The sequence below is a fragment of the Chroicocephalus ridibundus genome, chromosome 1 (genome assembly GCF_963924245.1).
Source record: "Chroicocephalus ridibundus chromosome 1, bChrRid1.1, whole genome shotgun sequence".
Taxonomy (NCBI): Eukaryota; Metazoa; Chordata; class Aves; order Charadriiformes; family Laridae; genus Chroicocephalus; species Chroicocephalus ridibundus.
The window spans coordinates 45,579,891-45,603,522 of NC_086284.1; the positions used below are offsets into that span (position 1 = coordinate 45,579,891).

Here is a 23,632-nt window from a genome sequence, read left to right on the forward strand (position 1 = left end):
TAACAGTTGCTTGGGAAGACAAACTATAACCAAAACCACAATTGTCCTCCCACTTCCTCCTCTTTTTCCTGATCTTTTTATTGCTTAGCACAATGTCATACAGTATGGAATATACCTTTAGTCAGCTGGGGTCAGCTGTGTCTCCTCCCAACCTCTTGCCCACTGCTGACCTACTGGCTTTTGGATAGGGAAGAGGGGAAGCCTTGATGCTGTGTAAGCACTGCTGAGCAATAGCCAAATCATCAATGTGTCACCAACACTGTTTTAGTCACAAGTCCAAAGCACAGCATCATACAGGCTGTCATGAAGAAAGTTAACTCCACCCCAGCCAGACCCAGTACGCTAGCTGAAAGAAGCATTATTATCTGGAGGTACTAAACAGAAGACAATTACTATTTACTTCTCTGGAAAAAAGGTGGAACTGAAGCCTGAATCACAGAATCATAGAAGCATTCATAGGAAGCCAGCTTCAAAGGACCTCCAGCAGTCAACTAGTTCAGTCTCTCACTCAAATCAGGGCTAATGCCAACACTGGATTTGGTGATCACCTGGTCTACCTAATTCAGGAAAACCTTCAATGAAGAAGATTACTTAGCCTCTGAAAAACTTGCTGAAGTTGTTCACTGCTTTCCAAGCGTTTCCCCTCACCACCCCTGCCAATGTCCAACCTGAACTGCCCATGCTACACCTTGCGGTGCTTGCCCCTTCTTACATTTTGTGGTGCTCCCAAGAAGAATTTGGTTCCATGGTCTTCCCTTTAAGAAATCTTAGGTTGCTATTAGGTCATCACTTAGCATCCTCTTCACCAGACTAAATAAGTCCACTTTCTCAGTCTCTTCTCTCCTAGCTGATATACCATCTTGGTAGCCCATCACTGGACCTTCTCCAATTTCTACCTATGCCTTTTGAATTGTGGAGCGCAAAATTGGAAGATTGCTTCCAATTAGCCTTAGCAGCACCAGGTATTATGGGAATAATAACTTCACGTGGCCTGCTGACAGAATTTTTCCTTATGTAGACCAATATGCAGTTTTCCTCATTCATGCTCTTGGCTCTGTCATGAACCCCAGGGTTTTTTCTGAGAATATTTACTATTGTGCTTGTCCCTAAGGACATGTTATGATATCTGCGGTTACTCCTTTTCAGTTTCACAACTCTGCGCTTCTTGGGTATCTGTTTACCCAATCCTCAAGCTTATTGAGGTCACTCTGGATGAAGGGCTGCCATTGATTTTTTCTAATTCTGAACAGTTTTGCTTTTTAGCACCCAGAGTATTCAGCAGTTGCAGATTATAAACTGATGAGAGTTTTCACAGTAACAGTGACATTATTAGTAGTAGTATTAGCATTACAAATAAAATAATAATTTTAAAAATACCTGCGGTGGAAGCAGTGGTAATCTGATATAAGCAAGTAGCATACTTAAGTCACTGCATCGCCTCTGCATATCATACTTCACCCACATCATTAAGGCATGGAAAATAGTCTCTTCATCAGGAACATTCACATCATCACTGGCAAGAAGTTTATGGAGTTCTTCAGCTGGTAGAAGTAAAAATTCTTGATTTCTTATAACTTCCATTATATTCTCCTGAGAAGAAGAAAGCATTTCAGATTCAGTAATACTGGAAGAAAATAAAAGCAGCTGTTAAAGCTAATAAACCCATAGGATTAGTCAATATCTGCCATACCCAGCCCTCTTACAGCTCATGAGAAAAACAAACCAAAGATAACTAAAACTAAACAGTTATAGCTGCAATTCACATACGAATATATTCAGAAAACAATATGAAGATTATTGTAATTAAAAATTGACAGAATTAGTAAAGGCTAGGGCAGGTCTGCGTAATGTTTGAAATTTTTATAAACTCAGTTGTAATTGAGCACATTCCAAACATTGTAAATATTCACATGCACATACTACATTTTCCTGTATTTTTTCACTATTCGATCCTTTCTTAAATAACTTGTCAGTCATATACAGTTAATTATCAATATACAGATAATGGCTGTCCTTACATATGAAAAGGCTGAAAGGAAGATCAACACCATGAACTTAGCGTTATTTCTTGAACTTGTTTAGAACAGATTGTTAATATCTAGCTAATATGCAAAATGTACATAGCAATTAAAATCTCACAGTATTGAAATTTATAATATATATAGGAATCATTATAAAAACTAAACAAAATCTATATGAGCTATATAAAAACATATAAACTATATAAACTGAAGAAAAATGTTTCATTTAGTTGACTAACTGCTAAGAACTGACTTAACCGCTCTCCGAACTACCTATCCTACATTAACAAGACACAACAGAAGCACTGTTTTGCAGGATATCTTTCTCCAAATATCTCTTTTAGGCTGCTTGATCTCTCTAGAGAAATTGCAAATGTGTTCTTATATTCTTGATTCATAGACAACTGTAAGAAGAAAATGAAGTAGGTATAGACAGGAGGCAGAAGACCCTCCTCCTGGAAAAAATCTAATTTTTGACACTAAAAAACGTAAAAAATGTTGGAGGGAGAAGTTAAAATATCTGATACATAAAAGATAATAATGATATTTTGGATAGACTTCGTGAGAGTAAGATGAGAAGCACGGAAAGAATGACAAAACATTAGTCAAGGACTTAAGTGTAAGAACATAAAAATTGAAGGAAGTGGATAATTCAACTGCTACACCCACTCAGTTCAATTCTTAGTGTATCAAAATTCAAATTAATGCTGTCTGTAATTGTTTGTTTGAGTCTGGGTAAGGGGAAAGACTAAATGCTCATCAAGATCTGAAAGAGAACACAGTATTACTGAGACAATATAACTGATACAGGAAAAAATGGTGGAAGACTTAAAACACCAGAGTTATGCTCATGTATAATGAGTAATAAGTCACATGTTTTCCTCCCCCAGCTCCATGCAGCACAAGGATATTATTATTTTAATTCCCCAACATTGTATTTTTTGAAAGTTACTGATTAAAAGAATCTGTTAAAAACTAACTGCATAGAATTTTATGTAAGGTAGGAGAGATAAACAAGGCAGACATAGGAGGGACAAAATCATGACAGACAGAAGTTCATTGAAATGTGTAATGTAATTACCCATCAAATACATACGTGCAAATAGAATAAATTAGCTAAAGCTGAAAGTGATGCTTATTATTATGAATCATAGAAGCATACAACGGATAAAGTTGGAAGATCATTTAATTCCAACCCCCCTGCCACGGGCAGGGACACCTCCCACTAGACCAGGCTGCTCAAAGCTCCATCCAACCTGTCCTTGAACACTTTGAGGGATGGGTCATCCACAGCTTCTCTGGGCAACATGTTCCAGCACCTCACCACCTTGTCAGTAAAGAATTTCTTCCAAATATCCAATCTAAATCTACCCTCTTTCAGTTTAAAACCATTACCTCTCGTCCTATCACTACAGTCCCTCCCCATCTTTCCTGTAGGCCCCCTTTAAATACTGCAAGGCTGCTATAACGTCTCACCGGAGTCTTCTCTTCTCCAGGTTGAACAACCCTAACTCTCTCAGCCTGTCCTCACAGGAGAGGTGCTCCAGCCCTCTGATCATCTTCATGGCCCTCCTGTGGACTCTCTCCAACAGGTCCATGTCCTTCTTATGCTGAGGGCCGCAGAGCTGGATGCAGTCCATAAAATATTCACATTATGAATGTTAATACTTTTACATGTAACTTTTAAACTCTACATATACACCCTGTCCTAGTTTGAGGTAGAACAGAACCAACTTTCTGTTCAGTAATTTTACTTCTTAGCTAAGCCTCTTCTAACTCTGTTATCACTCTGAAAACGGTTCATTCTCAGAATAATAAGATCTATGTTTATAGTTAATGCCAAGGAACGGTATGCAAAGAGGATCTTGTTTATACTTATTGCTATAACAACCAAGGTCACCTCACTTCATTATTTGCCCCATTGGAGGGTCAGAGAAAAAAAAGCATAGAGGGATCCCACCTACAGGAGGAGTGGACAGGATAGGTGACTCAAAACTGACCAACAGGGTAATCCACCCCATCTGCCTCATGCTCAGTATAAAAGCTGAGAGATCAAAGGAGTCAACCCTCTTTCTTCAATGGCTGAATGGCCAAGGAGGACCCTGTCTGTTCATCTGCCTTTGATCCCAATACTGTGCATTCCTGACTCCAGATCCGGAATCCAGTTCTCATCCACCACTGAGTCCAATCTGGGACTTCCCCAGTGCCTGACAGTGACATCATCCTGGGAACTTGGTACGGTTTTGCATATATTGCATTTATTTCATTATTTTCTTTTTATTTTATTATTAATATTTCATTAAAGTTGTTTAGTTCCTTCTAAACTCATAGATTTCTTTATCCCTCTTCCTCCTCTCCTTGGAGTGAGAGTATCTGACATCTTGTCATTGGCCAATCCGGCCTAAACCACAACAGATCCAAAATGGGATGCTGACACAACAGACAATCCAAGGTACATACATGGCCTTGGTCTGTATTAACCATACTGTTAAGTTATCTTTACGTAACCGATAAGTAGATCAAAACATGACTCGGTTCTTTGTTTAAATAGCTTTATTAGCTGCCAATAGGTACATTAAGAAAATAGATTTTTATGGCCTAAGGTTTTATTCCATTGACTCCTGATAAAGTTTAAAAGCTATACAACAGCTTAGAAATGTAAGGGAAGCAGTTTGCAGGCACTTAACTACAAGTCGGCTTAATTCATTTTAATTAAAAAGCCATAAATCTCAGAAAATTTCATTGCGTTTCTCAATAAAATGATTTATAAGCCAAAGTTTAATTAAAGTTGGTTAAAATGACATTAAATCCCATTATGAAAAAAAATAAAATAATTCTGCTTCTTAATAGGAACTAGCATCAAACTTTGCAATAGAAAATTAATCCAAAGACCTAATGTTATTGAGAACATTGCGATGGTGGAATGCGTTTTATGAACTCACAGAACTTAATTAATTTTGAATAACATGCAGAGCAGGGGGTCTAAATTCAGAATAATAATTTTAGGTTTGATTAAGATTTTTTAAAATTTTTAATTGTCTTTTCATTTGGATATAAACTTAAGGAGAACTTATCCTCTGTCCTGATTTAGCCTCTGTCCTGATTTACTACTGAGTGAATGTAGGTTTTCAGACAAAATATACGAGCTCAAACCTGTTATTATAAACATATGGACTTACATTAGTTTCATTTTACTCAGGGATGAGTATTGTAGAAAATGCTATTTAATGAAAACTCTTTATATAACTGTAACTCCTGTATATATACACCCATTTAAATGGCATATTTATATATATTTTATATACATAAAACAGCAATAAAATCCACGTTCTTGATCTTCAGAGATAAAAACTTTCTCCTTCAATTATTTAGCATTTCCAAATTTGACTATTGAGAGTTTAGAAATTCCTAGATCACATTTTAATTTCTTGAGATTCATTTCATTTGCAGCAGCAAAGCGTATTTCAAAGGCTTGCTGTTTTATCACAGAATCATAGAATGGTTTGGATTGGAATGGACCTTAAAGACCATCTCGTTCCAACTCCACTGCCATGTGCAGGGACACCTCCCACTAGACCAGGTTACTCAAAGCCCCATACAATCTGTCCTTGAACACTTCCAGGGATGGGGTGTCTACAACTTCTCCAGGCAACCTGTTCCAGTGTCTCTCCATCCTCACAGTAAAGAATTTCTTCCTAATATCTAATCTAAATCTATCCTCTTTCAGTTGAAAATCGTTACCTTTTGTCCTATCACTACACTCCCTGATAAATAGTCCCACTCATCTCTCCTGTAGGCCTACTTGAGGTACTGGAAGGCTGCTATAAGGTCTCCAGACTGAACAACCCCAACTCTTTCAGCCTCAGAAGAGGTGCTCCAGCCCTCTGATCATCTTCGTGGTCCTCCTCTGGACTCAGTCCAGCAGGTCCATGTCCTTCTTATGCTGGGGGCTTCAGAGCTGGACACCGTACTTCAGGTGGGGTCTCACGAGAGTGGACTAGATGGGAAGAATCATGTCCTTCGACCTGCTGGCCACGCTTCTTTTGATGCAGTCCAGGATATGGTTGGCTTTCTGGACAGCAAGCACACATTGCTGCATCATGTTGAGTTTCTAATCCACCAACACCCCCAAGTCCTTCTCCTCACGGCTGCTCTCATTCCATTCTCTACCCAGCCTGTATTTGAGCTTGGGATTGCCCCAACCCAGGTGCAGGACGCTGCACTTGGCATTGTTGAACTTCATGTGATTTCCACGGGCCCACCTCTCAAGCCTGTCCAGGTTCCTCTGGATGCCATCCCTCCCCTCCAGTGTGTTGACCACACCACACAGCTTGTGTCATCAGCAAACTTGCTGAGGGTGCACTCAATCCCACTATGTCCATGTTGCCCACAAAGATGTTAATCGGCACTGGTCCCAGTACTGACCCTTGAGGAATGTCACTGATTGCCACTTGGACATCGAGCCATTGACCACAACTCTTTGAGGGCAACCATCCAGCCAATTCCTTATCCATCCATCAAATCCATGTCTCTCCAATTTACAGACAAGGATGTTGTGTGGGACAGTGTCAAATGCTTTGCACAAGTCTAGGTATATGATGCCAGTTGCTCTTCCCTTATTCATCAATGCTGTAACCCTATCAAAGAAGGCCACCAAATTTGTCAGGCACGATTTGCTTTTAGTGGAGCCGTGTTGGCCATTACCAATAACCTCTCTATTTTCTATGTGCCTTAGCATATTTTCTAGGTGGATCTGCTACGTGATATCTCCAGGAACAGAGGTGAGACTGACCAGCCTGTAGTTCCCCAGGTCTTCCTTTTTTTCCTTTCTAATAATGGGGGTTATGCTTACCCTTTTCCAGTCAGTGGAAACTTTACCGAACTGCTATGACTTCTCAAATATGATGGATAGCGGCTTGGCAGCTTCATCTGCCAGTTCCTTCAGGACCCACAAATGTATCGTATCAGGTACCATGGACTTGTGCACCTTCAGGTTCCTCAGATGGTCTCGAACCTGGTCTTCTCCTACAGTGGGTCGTACCTCATTCTCCCAGTCCCTGCCTTTGCCTTCTGCAACTTGGACAGTGTGGCTAGTGCACTTGCTGCTGAAGACTGAGGCAAAAATGTCATTGAGTACCTCAGCCTTGTCCATATCCCAGATAACCAGGTCTCCCATTTCCTTCCTGAGAGTGACCACACTTTCTCTAGTCTCCTTTTTATCACTGCCATACCTACCGAAGCTTTCCTTGTTCCCCTTCATGTCCCTGGCCAGATTTAACTCTATCTGGCCTTCAGCTCTCCTAACCTGATCCCTTGCTGCTCAAACAATTTCTCTGTATTCCTCCCCTTACTTGCTTCCACCCTCTGTAGGCTTTCTTTTTTATCATACAAGAAATAATTTATTATACGCTTATTGTGGAATAAATCTGCCTTTCTTTTAAAATATAATTGTTCTTCATTTTTTCACTTCAGGGAACAGGATACAAAAGATGTCTGCTATCTACTGGTTAAAATTTTCTACATAAATGAAATAAATTTTAAATTCTCCTGAAATTAAGGTTCAAGATAGGAACTGAGTTAGTCAGTTTTGGTCTAGCGAAGTGCTTTCAGGAATGCTTAGGTCCTCACGGGCTGAGAAACCATGATTTCAAGAATAAGGGTACTCAGCGTTTAAGCATGTCCAGGGTTATGTGACAGAGGTCTATGAGTTTTCAGGACCTGTAACTTTTGACTCTGATACTTAAGAAGCTTTGCAGATCTGGTCTTCACTATCTCATAAGTTTCATAAGATCAGCTGGGCTGTGACTAATGCCTCTCCTGCATGGGTCATTCACTTAGCCTTTCCCTTCAGCAAGAATTGTAGTGTTTTAATTAAGTAGAGTAGTGGATTTTTGCTTTTAAATTAGAAAAGGTAACTTACAGCAGAAAGTATGAAAGTCTTTGAACCTACTCGGAGAAAGCTATGTCTCACTTGGTTGCCCTTCCACTTTCCCAAAATGATCGTGCAATAACCATTGCTGTGGGGTCATAGCATTTCCATGGCAGAGCTGTTTCACTTTTAAACCTTTTCAGCAGCACACAGGATTAGAATTAAATGACCACAAAGTACTAGCACAGTAGAGTTATGTAAACAAAACCTATCTGTATTTAAAGGTAGATAAGCAAGCACCTGAGTATCTGAGTCTAGCAGATTGTGCATCATAGGAACATAAATGCTCTAATGAAATTCAACTATTACCAAATGGAATGTAACAAAAATGAATTCTACTACATATATCCTTATAATGATGTTATCAATACAAATTAATTTGAGGGTTTTTTTTTAAATTAAGACCTGTAATGATCATTATTTCACATGAAATCAAATTATCTTGCAAAAGTTAGTTCTCATTCATGTTTATGTCATTGATTTCACAAATCAGCATGCATCAGTAGTGAGGAAGAATCTGAGAATAATATCTTCAGTATTATAAAAAATATGAAATAATTTCATACATTGACAAAGAACATCATGTTCCGAGAGTGCTGTTTAGAACCTGTTACATCAGTGTTGCTGTGGCAGTAAAATGTTTAGCAGGTTTTTTTGGTTTTGGATGTAGGGGTCTTATTTAAGAACTTTTACGTTTTACTGATTTTGATGCTGTGGACTTTCCAGTATGAAAAGGAGAAACACATAAAATAATGCTGAAAAAAAGGTATCCATACACTATCCTTTCACTTAAATAGTAAATGACTAGTGTCAATGAATATTTTAAGCCCACAATGCTTTTAGTTTATAACCCATTTTTTCACGAGAATATTTACATAAATGAATAGTGCATCGGCTTTCCATATTAAATCATACAGTATGCTTTCTGAAGTGCTAAAGACCTGAAAACCAATTTTGATTTTGGTGAAGCCCCAAACTATATAAGTCTGGAATTATTGGAGTAATTAGTCTGGAGTACTGTGTCTAGCTCTGGAACCCTCAGCACAAGAAGGACATCGACGTATTGGAGTGGGTCCAGAGGAGGGCCACGAAGATGATCCGAGGGCTGAAGCACCTCTCCTGTGAAGACAGGCTGAGAGAGGTGGGGTTGTTCAGCCTGGAGAAGAGAAGGCTCCAGGGAGGCCTTCCAGTACCTGAAGGGGGCCTACAAGAAAGCTGAGGAGGGGCTGTTTGCAAGGGCATGTAGCGATAGGACAAGGGGCAATGGTGTTAAATTAGAGCAGGGTAGGTTTAGATTAGACATTAGGAAGAAGTTCTTTACAATGAGGCTGGTGAGACACTGGAACAGGTTGCCCCCAGAGGTGGTGGAGGCCCCAGCCCTGGAGACATTCAAGGCCAGGCTTGATGAGGTTCTGAGCAATTTGATCTAGTTAAAAATGTCCCTGCTTAGTGCAGGGGGGTTGGACTAGATGGCCTTTAAAGGTCCCTTCCAACCCAACACATTCTATGATTCCATGATTCTATTGCTGCTGTGCTACATGGAATTCAGTCCTCTTGTTTTGTACACCCAGTTTTCTCTATCTCTATCTATCATACAACCCCTTTCCTAAACTGTCCTATCATATGTCTTCTTTGCTAAGGAGAATGGGCTTTTCAAATTCCTGAACTGTTAGACAAAGGGACAGCCCTTATTAATATGCTTATGGTCTGGTTCTCCAGCCAAATCCCAGATTTTATTTGAGAGTGAGCTCCATCTGCCCTATGTAGTGCAAAGACCTACATGTTTCTTCCAGTACCAGATGCCAGCCTGATGTCACCATTACAAAAGGGATATAAAGGCTGGGGTGTTCAAAGGATAGGCAGCTGGTGGAAAGAGTTTGTGTAGGTGTATGCTCCTCTGACCTTGGTCAGTGGGAAGAGATATCAGCAGATGCTGCTTTTTGGGGAGCAGGCAGCAAGTTGAGGATAGAAGAGACTGTGACTATGGATACCAGCTTACGCAGCATAAAAGGAAATCCTAATAGAGACTTCTAGATGACAAAATTATACTACCACAATCTAAATATTTCCTTTTTTACTTGCAACTTTTAATTTTTAATTTTTTTTTCCAAATTTTTGGCTTTTAGGATATGACTCTGCAGAATTAGCCAGATCATAGTCTAATTCATCATCAATATCATTCAGCATTCTGTGATTTCACAATCTAAATGTAGTTTATAACCAGTTGATCATAGATGTTTCCTGATATGCCAGTTCATCACAATAAACTGGCTAAAACTTTTAAGCTAGAGGGCCTTAACCTTGAATGTTTCCTTAACTGTGTCAGAATGGTTAAAGTTTGTTTCCTGTTTTGCTGCAGGATCTCAGCTCACACATGCTGCACATATTCTTCTTCACATCCAAGAAGATCCAAGAAGCCTAAACCTGTCCACAAAACAGACAAAACTTGCTAAATGGACATCTACACATCTTGCTCCCCCTGACTGAAATAGTCTTCCAACACTATTCTGGAACATCCTGTATCCCATAAACCCTGGAACCTCTGGGTGCTAAGTCCCATTGCATGCATAATATGCTCTTCCCAGCACGGTAGCTACGAAAAACAGAACTCTAGTAGCCTGTAAACCAGTTCTCTTATTATTTATTATTCCACTTCTGTTATTTTTTTCCCTTTTTTTTGATCTTTTTTCATGTTAGTTTATGCTCCCAAAATAAAGTTAATAGAAACAGGGAGCACAATTTGGGGACCTAAAAAACTGGAATGTTTGTGTTCCCTGACTTGAATTGGCACAGATTGATATATTTGTCATTGGAAGGGTTCTCAGCATGATTTCAAGAAAATAACAAAAGAGCTCAGCACTATGAAATCATCCAGAGGTGGTATTTTGGACTGAAAAGGCTAAAAGTGGCAAAAATAGAGATGCACAGTACAAACTGTCACATTGCTCTAGTACCGTACAGTGTGGATACACACTTGTACTGACTCTGGCGACTGTCTTGTTTTGCTTTTACTTGTATAAAATGTACCTTTAGCAGTCCCCAAATATGGAAAATACAAGCTGTCCAACTTTTTAAATTGTGCTGTTTGCACAGCAGGAATGCAACCCTTCTCACCTGGATAACAGAATGACAATTTCCTGTGCTTATATTGTAACACTACAGGGAAGTAGTCATCATGGCACTCCCATTTTTTTACTTTCCTAGCATGACTTTTCTTTCTTCCCTACCACACTCCTGTAATTATGCTTTGGGACAAATTTTCTGTCTCAATCCAGCACTATCATCCAATTTACAGTCTGGCTACAGTGGCCTCCCTAATGTGTAGGTCACAGAATCACAGAATCATTTAGATTGGAAAGGAGCTCTTGAGATCACCTACTCCAATGCCCTTGTTCAAGCAGGGTCGGATACGGCAGGTTGTCTAAGACCATGTCTAGTTAGGTTTTGTATATCTCCACAGAAGGTCACTCCACAACCTCTCTTCACAGTGTATTCTACTGTTTGACTACCCTCACAGTAAAAAAGTGTTTTCTCATGTTCTGAGAGAATTTCATGGGTTTGTGTTCATTCCCTCTTGTCCCGTCACTGGGCACTACTGACAAGAGTTTGCCACCCTTATCTTCAGTCCCTTCCATCAGGCATTTATACAGATTGACAAGATTCCCCTTGAGCTTTCTCTTCTCCAGGCTGAAGAGTCACAGCTCTCTCAGTCTCTCCTTATATGAAAAAAGCTCAAGCAACCACTGGAGCCATCACTGGAGATAAACCACTTCATAACTGGTACCCCAAGGGAGGAGGAACAGAACCATTTTGTAGGACAGAAGGACATAAGGACCATCACTTACAACATCATGAAGGGCAGCATAATAACAGGGGAAAATAACCAGCTTAGGGAAGAGGGATGTCTTCCACTAAAAGCCCCATCAACACTCCACACCTCTTCTGGTCATTGCTGGAATACTCTATCCAGGGATAGATTAAAACTCCCTCAGGATGGGAACATACACGCATACACATTCTGTAGCAGGTACAGCAAGTGCTAGCCCATATTGATCAAATTAGCCCTGGTAGCACACCGTGTTGAAGCACTCATGACTGCAGCCAAGAGTTGAAATTGCAGCTTATGGCATCTTAAGCAATATGAGTAAAGACAAAATTAGTGTTAGAGAAGTCTTAGAAGCAGCACTGTTAGGTGTTGGATTGTTCAGTGAATGTTACAAGTGTGTCTCAAGATTTAATGTAACTTGCTGTGCATGACTGTGGTGTATGCTAGAGCCGAGGCCTGTGGGTTGTTAAAAGCAATAAGGAATTATTTCAGCCACTGTGCCATAGTTTACTCCACTCACTATGCAGAATCCACAGCTAGGGGGCATGTTGGTATTCAGTCACAGAGGTGCGTAATCTGGCCTTTGAACCATATCGCAAACCAAGTTTGCAAGCAGAAAAACACAAGTATAACCTTTCAACATTTATGTCAATGTAAACACACCTTATTATGTCCTAAAGGACTCCCTGTCTTGTTTACTCTGATTACAGGCATAGAAAAGGAAAACAAGGGAAATGGAGAGTGACAAGCCTAACAGGAAGCTCACCTAAATCAAATCTGATTAAAAGAAAGCTGGAAATCAGAAAAAAAAAAATTCTTCCTGTTAAATTGTCAAGCTCTAGAACCGATTTCCAGTGGGCGGGCAAGGGAACAGGCCTGTTAGAACCAGTGTAATAACTTAGGATGCAGTTTACAAAAGGGATTGCATGAGGTGGTTTCCCTGGACAGCAGGGAACTGCCTTGGAATCTCTTTCAGTTTTGTTTTAACATGGTTACCCTTCTGTTGAATCTAATAACATCTGATCCACTGAAGATTGCTTCCTATAAAGGCATCATCTCATAGATATCTGGAGATGGATAATTTGCTGCTTTTGCAGTAGCTTTCATAAGTAATCATCCTCAACGTTAAAATGTGTGTCTAATTTCCCATTTGAACTTGTCTGTCTTCCACTCATACATACCGTTTCTTATTATGAATTTCTCTCTCTGATTAATGAGATCGTTAGCACGAAAACTTAAAAATCTCAAAATATTCTCTTGAGTCTTTAACAACTCAAAGGAGTTGAGTGGTTATGGCCTTTCTTTTACAAGTCATTCACAGTTCTGTGTCCTGTAACACCATGTTGTAATATTCAGGAGTGAAAACAAGATACTTAATCATTAACACTGTTTCTTGTGGTAGCACCTACAAATTCACTGGTAATCTCATAATCATTCACTGACCTATCCTGACCCTACTTAGCCTGTGAAATTTGATGGAATACAGCACAAAGCAAATGCTGAAGGCATGTGCAAGATCACGTCTATAAAAAAAGCTTCAGCTTTCATAAATGATTAATAAATACTGTAATTAAGATAATATTCCAAAAGACAATTGAAATCTCAGTCAGAGCATTAGAGTGAAATCTTTTCTCATATTCCTGTACTCCAAACTTGAATTAAAAATAAGTAGCCATTAAAAAGAAAATGTATCTAACGAACCATGGGGAATTGTATGATCATAGAGGAAAAATGCCTTGTTCTATTACTCTCCTTTCCACACTATAAAGATTTGCAACAGTGTTTCTTCTGTCTTCATTACTTATCTCAAAGCATATGTGTTCTGTGTCACATGTGATACATGCTATTGCTGGAGAATGTTTTAGTTACAGTTTTGCTTGAGGTGGGGGAGATTTAAAAATGGTAGTTTATGTTCATATTTCAGTAGTCATTTTAACTGAAACCAATTATTTTAGAAAATACAGCAGAAACATGAACACTTTAGCATCTCTGATTAATTTACAGCAAATCACTGTATTGAAAACGTGTATACCTTCAAAGAGCATTCTAGAAAACAAATAGCCCATCACACAGAAAATATAAAGTTCAGGAAATGCCTGAATCATGTGACTGAATCATTCTCTCACACACTTTGTTTTTCATTGTTGGACCCTAATCTACCTTTCCACTAACATCCAGCATAATTTGCAGCATTCCTGAGAGTCTTAATTAGTACAAAAGAAGAGAATATATTCCAAATTAGAAAAACATTGGAACACAAAAAGGATTCTGAGAGACAACCACCTCTCTACGTAAAGGGGACTTACAAAGGCTTCAACTCCATAAGCAGGTTTGAAGTAAGTCATATGGTAATTTCTTTCTGACAGCATTTAAAGCCTTCAAGCACTTTATTAAATGCAGATTAATTCTAAAGACACAGTGTTATGGTACAGAGTTAATTAAAATAGACACACATACTCCTCTCATAGATAACAGAAACTTTTTGTACTCCACAGTATTTCAGAAAATAGAATAATTCACACAGAGATGTCTGATCATTAACAATGGTGATTTCCATACTCCTACCAACAAAATAATGGTATATATTATAATGTAAAATAACCACTCTATTTAGATCTTAAGTGGTTTGTCAAGATACAAGGCTTCTGCAAACGTGTCACATTAAGTGGTTGTCTTTGATAGAACACTTAAAAAACATGTTAAATGAATGCTGAAAATATATTAACTTACTCCGTGAATCCCAAAAGAGAAATTTCAGACTGAAGTGAAATTGTAAAACATTTGTCATCCTGCACATAATATTGATTAAACTGGCAGTTACTCTTGTTTTATTGGTGCTTTGGAAATTACAAATTTGGAAGGAACAGACATTATGTTTCACTCTCTCCAAGACTGCATGTTACCATCAAATAATCTCATGCTGTCAACTAACTATAATATGCAGTAATTCCTTAGCATCAGTTCTCTATTGGGAAGGGGAGGAGGCTGTCTTGCTGTTGGTTCTTTAGGGGTTGTTTTTTTACTAGCTTGTGTTCAAGTTCTCACATAATTCATTACCATTCTACGCTTTTTAAAATCCACCACTTAAAAAAATCATCTGTATTTTTTAAAAGACCGATCTGAGCTAACTGCACCCAGATTCAACTTCCCAAGCTATTTACTACAAAATCAGTGGTTCTTTACATGATTAAACCTCCCCTATAAAATACAAAAAAAAAAAAAAAAAATTTCTGAGCTACGTATCACTCATCTAAAATCTTCTCATTTCTTTCTTGTCTTTTTTATTTATCAACACAAATAAACAGATAATTTCTTCTGGAAATAAACAGAACACTACTAGGTGAGATTTACACCTGAAATTATGCTGCCTAACACAGATGACTTTAAAGCAGAGCAAAATTATAAATATTCTTTAAGACAAAGAATTTAAAACAACACAGGGATTTGCTAAATTTTTAGGATTGAATCTCCTGATATGCTAACGCTCGCTGCTGTCACATTTATCAGCTTCCATTTTTCTGTTACCAACGACAACATAGACGTTAGGTTACATATCACAGCTAACACTTCCTTCAGAATACTTGGGTCAGTACCAAATGGTCTTAGAGATCTGTCAGCATTCATAGCATTTTGAGATAATTATTCTGACTTAGCTACTTTAAAAATAAATAAATAAATAAATAAATTATGGCCTAAGACCCTTGGTAGCAAATATGAAAGTAAACAACTCATTTAAATTTTTGTCTCTTGCCTTATCTACCTTGACCATTCATATTAAATCTGTTACATTTCAGTTTTACAGATTATCTGTCAAGATTTTTATTTTTAATGTTTTTGAGAAGAATAGAATGCAAAAGCCAAACTGGTTGCTAAGGCTCCCTACTTAGTGCATGAGCAAAGTCAGCCACTAAGCAGCAAGCCAAAATCCTGTACGGTAAAGAGGACGCTACTATGAACCTGCCCAAAGGAAACACAGCTTCTAGTGACATTTTTTTAATCCCACCTCCTTTCTGCAGTGAAGACACTCAGATTATGGAGTACAAATCCTCTCTGGAAGGGAAGCCACAAAATCATCACAAAATACGTGGTAAAGCAGTAGGATGTCTATGTTTCAGACAGTTAAATAATTTGAATACCTATCTGAGAAATTTTAGGGCATAAGTTAAGCCTCACTGTGAGAGAATCCATTTCATCAGCTCCCAAGAAAATATTCTAAGTGTTCATGAACAAGAAATTATTCAGTACACTCCCACTGAAGCTGATTTTAACGTATTTCTGTGCATCAACATTTTTGCCATAGATATTGGACTGACTACTCAAACAAGACAACTGATGGGATATTAAAATTTTCAAATCATATTGGATTTAGAACCCTACCTAATACTAGGTCTTTAGTATACAGTTTCTTAGGAGGAGTTCCTAATCATCTTTCCAACTTTACAAAGTCAGGAGAAAAAGAAAAAAAAATACCAAAAAAGGTTTAATTGCTTTAATTCTGTATGAACAGAAAATGGTGGCATAAACAATGGATAACAGAGTAATAAGTGGACTAAACTGCATCCATTCAATGAAATAAATATGGTGCACTCATGCTATATGGCTTTCAGTTCTGTGCTTCCCCATCTTTGCATTGCAGTCTAATCCCTCCTCCAAATAACTTTGGGGTATTTGCTTTTCCACTTAAATTTGCTAATTTGTCTCAGCACAGGAAAACAGGATAAACACATAGTATAACCTAACTGCATATTTTTATCCTGTGAACACCAAGAAAAAACCTCCCTGAGCCAGGACACAAAGCTCAGGCTTGGACAAAACATGCATTGCAACATACCCTATCTTGATTCTTTCTGTACACTGCTTCATTTACAAAGGAAATACAGTAAGAGTAAGAGCAGAAATAGGAGCAAAAATAAGGCAAGGATAAGGAGTAAGAATAAAAAATTTTGATATTTCATACCTGTCACTTTCTGCCAAGCACAATTTTTTTCTTCTTACTAGGAAAGATAGTACATAATAAATACAACCTTATTTAAGATAAGCAAATCTTCAGCTAACATTCAGTTTTACTGAAAAGCTGAAGCTGATGATAAACTCTGGCTGCTCTTGTCCCTTCTCAATTTTAATTAAACATAAAACCAGACAGCCGTAGATACCATTCTGCATTTCTACTCCATTGTACAGAAACAACTATCACAGGTCAGCAGGGGAGCACCTGGAGCTCTCCTGGAGCACAGCACAAAGGAATTACAGACACTCCAGCCCGTAAGTCAGTTCCATCGGGGGCCCAACGTAAATGCCTCTATGCAAATGTGTAGCATGGAGAATAAAGAAAAGGAGTTAGAGATGTGCACACGCCTGCAGGGCTATGATCTTACTGGCATCACGGAGACATGGTGAGATGGCTCCTATGACTGGAGCGTTGCAGTGGAAGGACACAGGCTTTTCACAAAGGACCGGCAGAGGAGAAGGAGGGGGTGTCCCCCCTTATGTCAATGACCAGTGGAGTGCATGGAGTTCTACCTGGGGATGGACGGAGGAGCAGACCAAGAGTTTATGGGTCAGGATTAAAGGGAGGGCAGGGACAGGTGACATTACAGTGTGGGTCTGCTACAGGCCACGCAACCAGGAAGACCGAGTGCATGAGGCCCTCTATAGACAGACAGGAGCACATTCACAAAGCCAGGTTGAATGGGGCTTTGAGTAACCTGGTCAAGTGGAAGGTGTCCTTGCCCATGGCGGGGGGGATTGGAACTAGATGGTCTTTAAGGTCCTTTCCAACCCAAACCATTCTATGATTCTACAAACATCCTGAATGAAATAGAACCAAATTATCTATATTTTCATGTATTTACTTTTTACAGCATATACTTTGCAAAAATCTTTAAGAGGTACTGATTTAAGTAATGCATTTCCAAAATATATTCAAGATATGTCCAATCACTTCTATAATGGAAGAGGTTTTTACCAATTGTATGATAAATAAGTCAGTTGCAATACATCTCAGCAGGCTCTGATGGATATGACAGATTAAGAATGTTAAGAACTAAGATTGTTTTAACATATGTTATTCAAATTCAATGTAACTAACAAAAAAACAACCTGTGGATGTTAATTTGGGAATTTATTCTACAGAATTCATTAATCTACGCTGATATGTTTGAAATTTGTAATAAGGAAAACACAAGCATTTAAAAACATGCTTGCAAAATCCTATCTATGGAAGCACATTGTGATACCAACTTTTATGAGGAAGTCATGACAATAAATTTCTGTTTTACAGCAAATAGGAAAACAACCAGGTGTAATTCTGAATAACTTCTTAGAATATACCTTTTGAAAATTATAATCAAATCCTAATGAATCTAAAGTTTTTACCACCCCTAGCAATTTTACAACTCTATCACAGATTTTGTCTAAACCTTAACAAAGTAATAACAATCATCAGAATGAACTCTGAGCAGGTTTTACAGCTGAATTAATTTGGATTAAAGAAAAAGTTTGGATGTCTCTAAAATACTGATCGTCAGAACCATAGCAGAGAAGTTTAGAATTACTTTAAGTGCTTGCTCTGTGTGTCGATACATGGCTCATGTCTTTACAATCAAGACAATCAGTGCGTTCAGTATTTATGAAAAGCACTAGACTGATGGAAGATTAATTGGTTTTAGATCCAATCTTGTCAGAGGTCCAATTCTGAGTAGAAATAAATGTTTCGTAATAGTTAGTGATTTCCACAGTTTTGACAGCTTTCCCTTATATGGAGAGATGTACAAGTTGTTATCTTCTAAATATGTAGTTTAATTTTCTTGTGTTTCACTGCTTATTAAGTCCAGTATACCCATTACAGAACTGCACTATAGTAATGCAGTAAAATTTACAGTTACAATCCTATGTTGAGAGCGGCTTTTTAGCCAGAATATAAATTCACTTGTGGAATGTGCTTAGTTTACAAAGTCACCTCTCTAGCAGCTACTATTTCATCATAATTTACAAGAATTACTGAATTGTTTTGAAAATATCTTCTTGTCAATGACATGAGCAGCATGTCCAAAATTATGGATAATATTGATTAATCTGTGTTTTTTGTAATGGGAGCTTGGACAGTAAGACCACAAATGTATATATAAATATGCAAATGGATGTGTCTACGCGTGTGTATATATGTATGCATACACATATGTCCCCACTGAAGACATTCCACTGTAGGGTTTTGAATCTGATCTGAATCATAACTCTAATCTCATGAAAATAAACAACAAAAAAAGAATCACTACTGATGGAATAAATTCTAATGAAAATTGAAAATTAAGGAATGTCACAAGGAATTACATCTGATTATTTTGTGAATATTACATTTTCCCTTGACTGGACACCAATGAAATGTAGTAAATTTAGACTTAATGCATACGGTTGACTTACAAATCAGAATCATAAAATAATTCAGGTAGAAAGGAACCTCTGGAGGTCATCTAGTCCAGCCCTTGCCCAAATCAAGGCTAATTTCAAACATAGATCAGGATTTTCAGGGCCTTGTTGAGTCTAGCTTTGAATATTCCCAAGCACAGAGATTCTACAGCCTCTCTTAGAAAACTGCTACAATGAATAAAACTTTGAATACTGTGAATAAGTGTTTTTCACTTGGAAATTGCAATTTGGGACTGTTGCCTAAGTTCCTCACATTGTGCACCTTCAAGAAGTGAATTATCTTTACCATAACCCCTGATAGGTAGCTGAAAATACTGAGTCCCCCTTAGCTTTCTTTTCTTCATGAATGTCTCTGCAGGTTCTCTTCATACATTATGTAACTCCTACTTCAGCTTCACAGCTGGTTCAATTTGCTCTTGAATTGAAATGCCACCAGCTGGAAAATGCATTCCAGTTAAGGTATTGAGTCCTGGGTAGAAGGGAATAATTTTGAATGAAAGAAGGAAATCTTTCAACCCACTGGCTAACGCAACTAAGTATATGGTTAGTCTTCATAGAGATGCAGTAAAAAATTTCACCAGAAGAAAAAGTCTGAATAGCTTCAATAGTGAACCTACAGAGTTAAAAATTGATATTGTTGACTAGAGTTAGATGTCATTCAGATGGCCTGCACACTGTGTTGCTCTCCATTTGGCTTCATTTGGCTCAGTATTGGGGCCGGTTCTCTTTAATATCTTTATCAACGACCAGGACAAGGGGATTGAGTGTACCCTCTCTAAGTTTGCAGATGACACCAAGCTGGGCACCACTGTTTATCTGCTTGAGGGTAGAATGGCTCTACAGAGGGATCTGGACAGTCTGGATTGATGGGATGAGGCCAATTGTATGAGGTTCAACAAGGCCAAGCACCAGGTCCTGCACTTGGGTCACAACAACCCCATGCAGCGCTACAGGCTTGGGGAGGAGTGGCTGGAGAGCTGCCTGGCAGAAAAGGACCTGAGGGTATTGGTCGACAGCAGCTGAATATGAGCCAGCAGTGTGCCTGGGTGGCCAAGAAGGCCAACAGCATCCTGGTTTGTATCAGGAATAGTGTGGTGAGCTAGGGAGGTGATTTTCCCCCTGTACTCAGCACTGATGAGGCCACACCTCGACTACTGTGTTTTGGGCCCCTCACTACAAGAAAGACACTGAGGTGCTGGAGCGGGTCCAGAGAAGGCAAACAAAGCCAGTGAGGGGTCTAAAGCATAAGTCTTATGAGGAGCAGCTGAAGGAACTGGGGCTGTTTAGCTGGAGAAAAGGAGACTGAGGGGAGACCACATCGCTCTCTACAACTACCTGAAAGGAGGTAGTAGAAAGGGGGATGTCAGTCTCTTCTCCCAAGTAACAAGTGATAGGACAAGAAGCAATGGCCTCAGGTTGTGCCAGGGGAGGTTTAGGATGGATATTAGGAAAAACGTTTACACTGAAAGGGTTATCAAACATTGGAACAGGTGGCCCAGGGAAGTGGACATATCTTTATGGTAAATCAAAAGTTATAGTAAAATAGTTCATGTAATAAGTTAAGATAAACCCAAAAAAGAAATTCTAGTATGTTTCACCAACATGGCAGTGGGAATACCTTTAGAATTATTCCATAAAATGCAGAGCACCCTAGGTAAAAAAACAAACAAATAAACAAACAAACAAAAAACCCAAACAAAAAAACCAAAAGCAACAACAACAACAAAAACCAAGATAAAAATACCTGAGATATAATAAAAGAAAAACAGCCTCGACTCAGCCTGAATTTATTCATAGTAAACTACATTACTGCATGCTGATTAACAGCCCTGCTGAGTGAATTAAGTGTTTGGGAGGGATGTGATCCATCAGCATCTTCTTGACACACACTGAAAATGTTTAAAGATGCTAAAATAAAAAGGATACAACTGTCTGAATAACAGGAGAGATTATACATATCTCACATATTTATGTAAATATTTTTCTGTGTATGCAGAAAGAAATTAAACCAATCCAAGATTAAAGCATTAAATTATTAATTTACTTATACCATACAATATTCTTGTGTTTTATTTTCCCTTTTTTTCTATTTCAATAATGTGAACAATATCACTAAATTGTCTTTTGGCCTTTCTGCTATCCACATGAAAAGAAATATCTTTAAAACAAAACATAAACCAGCAAATTTCAGATAAAGCAGCAAGCATCGTCAGAAAAAGTTTCTTGTGATTTTCCGAAGTATTTATTTTTTTGTTCTATTCTGATTTTTTTCCTAACTTCTTCAATCTTCGCATTCGCATAAGGAAACAAACACCAAAAACTTTAAAAGAATAACCTTCCTTCAAAATGAGCGAAGTTAAAGAAACTGTACCTGGCAGGTTTCAAATGCCAAATTAACTCTGGGCCATTAGAGTCATCTCAGAGCCACCCCAACCTAAAACATGCATAGGGCTGCTTAAAAGACGGCTTGCCGTTGACAGCACCCTTACAATTTTCTTTCATTGTCTTTTTTCATTATTCCCTCACTGCTTTTAAAGAAATTCTGATGTGCTGTGTAAAGAGAGCTTATCAAGCTTATTGTGATAAGTTAATACATTTTCCAATCACTTATTGCTGTTTGTAGTATTTCAGACTAATAGTGGAGTTAGAATACTTTCAGAAAGGCATGCTTGTAAAAAGATCCATATCAGCAACCAATACATGGCCTGTTTTGGGATTATTACATACAACCTGGGAAGCAGTCCCCAACGTTTTCTGTACATTAAAAATATTAAATATAGTTATTCAAACAATTGAATATGCCCTTCAATCAATTCTGCTGTTTTGAACTTTTAACTAAAAGCCTTAAAAAAACACTTCTGGGTAAGATACAAAAAAAGGGGACTGGACTCTATTACCTGTAGGTAAATCTTTAATGAAACACAATTGAAACTATTAATTCTCTTTAACCTTTGTATTTTTGGGAAAAGCAATTTCCTTATCCATCTGACTGATAGCAGCATCATAAGGTTTTGCTCTGCTTTGTTTAACCCTACTGCAAACAGTAGCTACACTTACTAGACATAATTCTGCTGAAAGGGGTTGAAGTGTAGGATATTTTTTTTATTAATGTTAGCAGTGCACAGCACTTCACCTTCTGAACAATTATATTGCTGTCAAGCACAAAACATTGTTCTTATAAAAATAAAAAAAACAACTGACAGGTCTAGAACTACTGAAGACTTTGCAGTAGGCTATACTAATCCTTCACCACCACTGGCACAATTCGTTTTTGTGAAACTGCAAATCTAAACAAACACATTCTTTGATTTCACTTCGATTTCTTTTGCAAGTTGGCTAACATAAACAGAAATTGCACATCAACTCCTTAATTGCCATAGGAAATGATAAATAAAAGGGCCACATATACCTTAACTTCACAAAGAGTTTCTGCACTTCTATTAATCTATCCAGTTCTGAAAACACTTTGGAACAGGTCCCTCCCTTGATGCTCCCTCCCAGAGCAGGTAAAAGGAATTTCCTGATACTCTCCAAAATGCAGGTTTGTACGTAAGTACTAGAACACCAGTATGTATGCCAGAAGTTAGACTATACTAGTGAAATCTCGTGCATTTAGGAAGACCAATTCAAATTATCAGAAATATAAAATGACGTCATAATTAACAGGACCTCAAATTGAAGGAATTAAAATAGACAAAAAATCTTTTGATTTTAATGTTTGATTCTTCACAGTAGAATCTATTTTATAAATCATGTCAGATTAATTTCTTGAGCAGCCTTGTCTAGGCAACTCATTGTAAGTGTGGAAGACTACACAATTCCACTGCAGATGTAAAAAAACAAAACACAGCAGACATTGATGGAAACACACTGCTCAGAGAAGCTGCAGAAAGATGAGCTGAGTTTGATACACATTTTCATGATTAATATATGCAATATATATATAGATACATATATGCCTATATACGTATATAGATGCATATATATTTTATATATATACATAATATAGAATCATAGAATGGTTTGGGTTGGAAGGGATCTTAAAGATCATTGAGCTCCAACCCCCCTGCCATGGGCAGGGACACCTCCCACTAGACCAGGTTGCCCAAAGCCCCATTCAGCCTGGCCTTGAACGATTCCAGGGATGGGCCAGCTCTCAAGCCTGTCCAGGTCCCTCTGGATGGCAGCCCTTCCCTCCAGCATGTTGACCACGCCACACAGCTTGGTGTCATCGTCAAACTTGCTGAGGGTGCACTCAATCCCACTGTCTGTGTCTTTAATGAAGATATTGAACAGTACTGGTTCCAATATGGACGACATATAGATATATATTTATATAAAAGATATAAAGATAATGCAAAAATGTATAGATTTAATTAAGTAAATCATTGTTGAACTGAAACAAAAAAGATAAGTACAGCCCAGGATATG

General features: G+C 38.2%; 1 protein-coding gene across 1 annotated transcript in view; it reads right to left on the reverse strand.

Moving 5' to 3' along the window:
- KLHL1 (kelch like family member 1) overlaps window positions 1-23,632 on the reverse strand; it is a 240,794-nt gene that overhangs the window by 99,102 nt on the left and 118,060 nt on the right. The window contains exon 5 of the mRNA XM_063335376.1: window positions 1,378-1,590. Within this exon, the coding sequence (XP_063191446.1) occupies window positions 1,378-1,590 (213 nt within the window). The remainder of the gene's footprint in view (window positions 1-1,377; window positions 1,591-23,632) is intronic.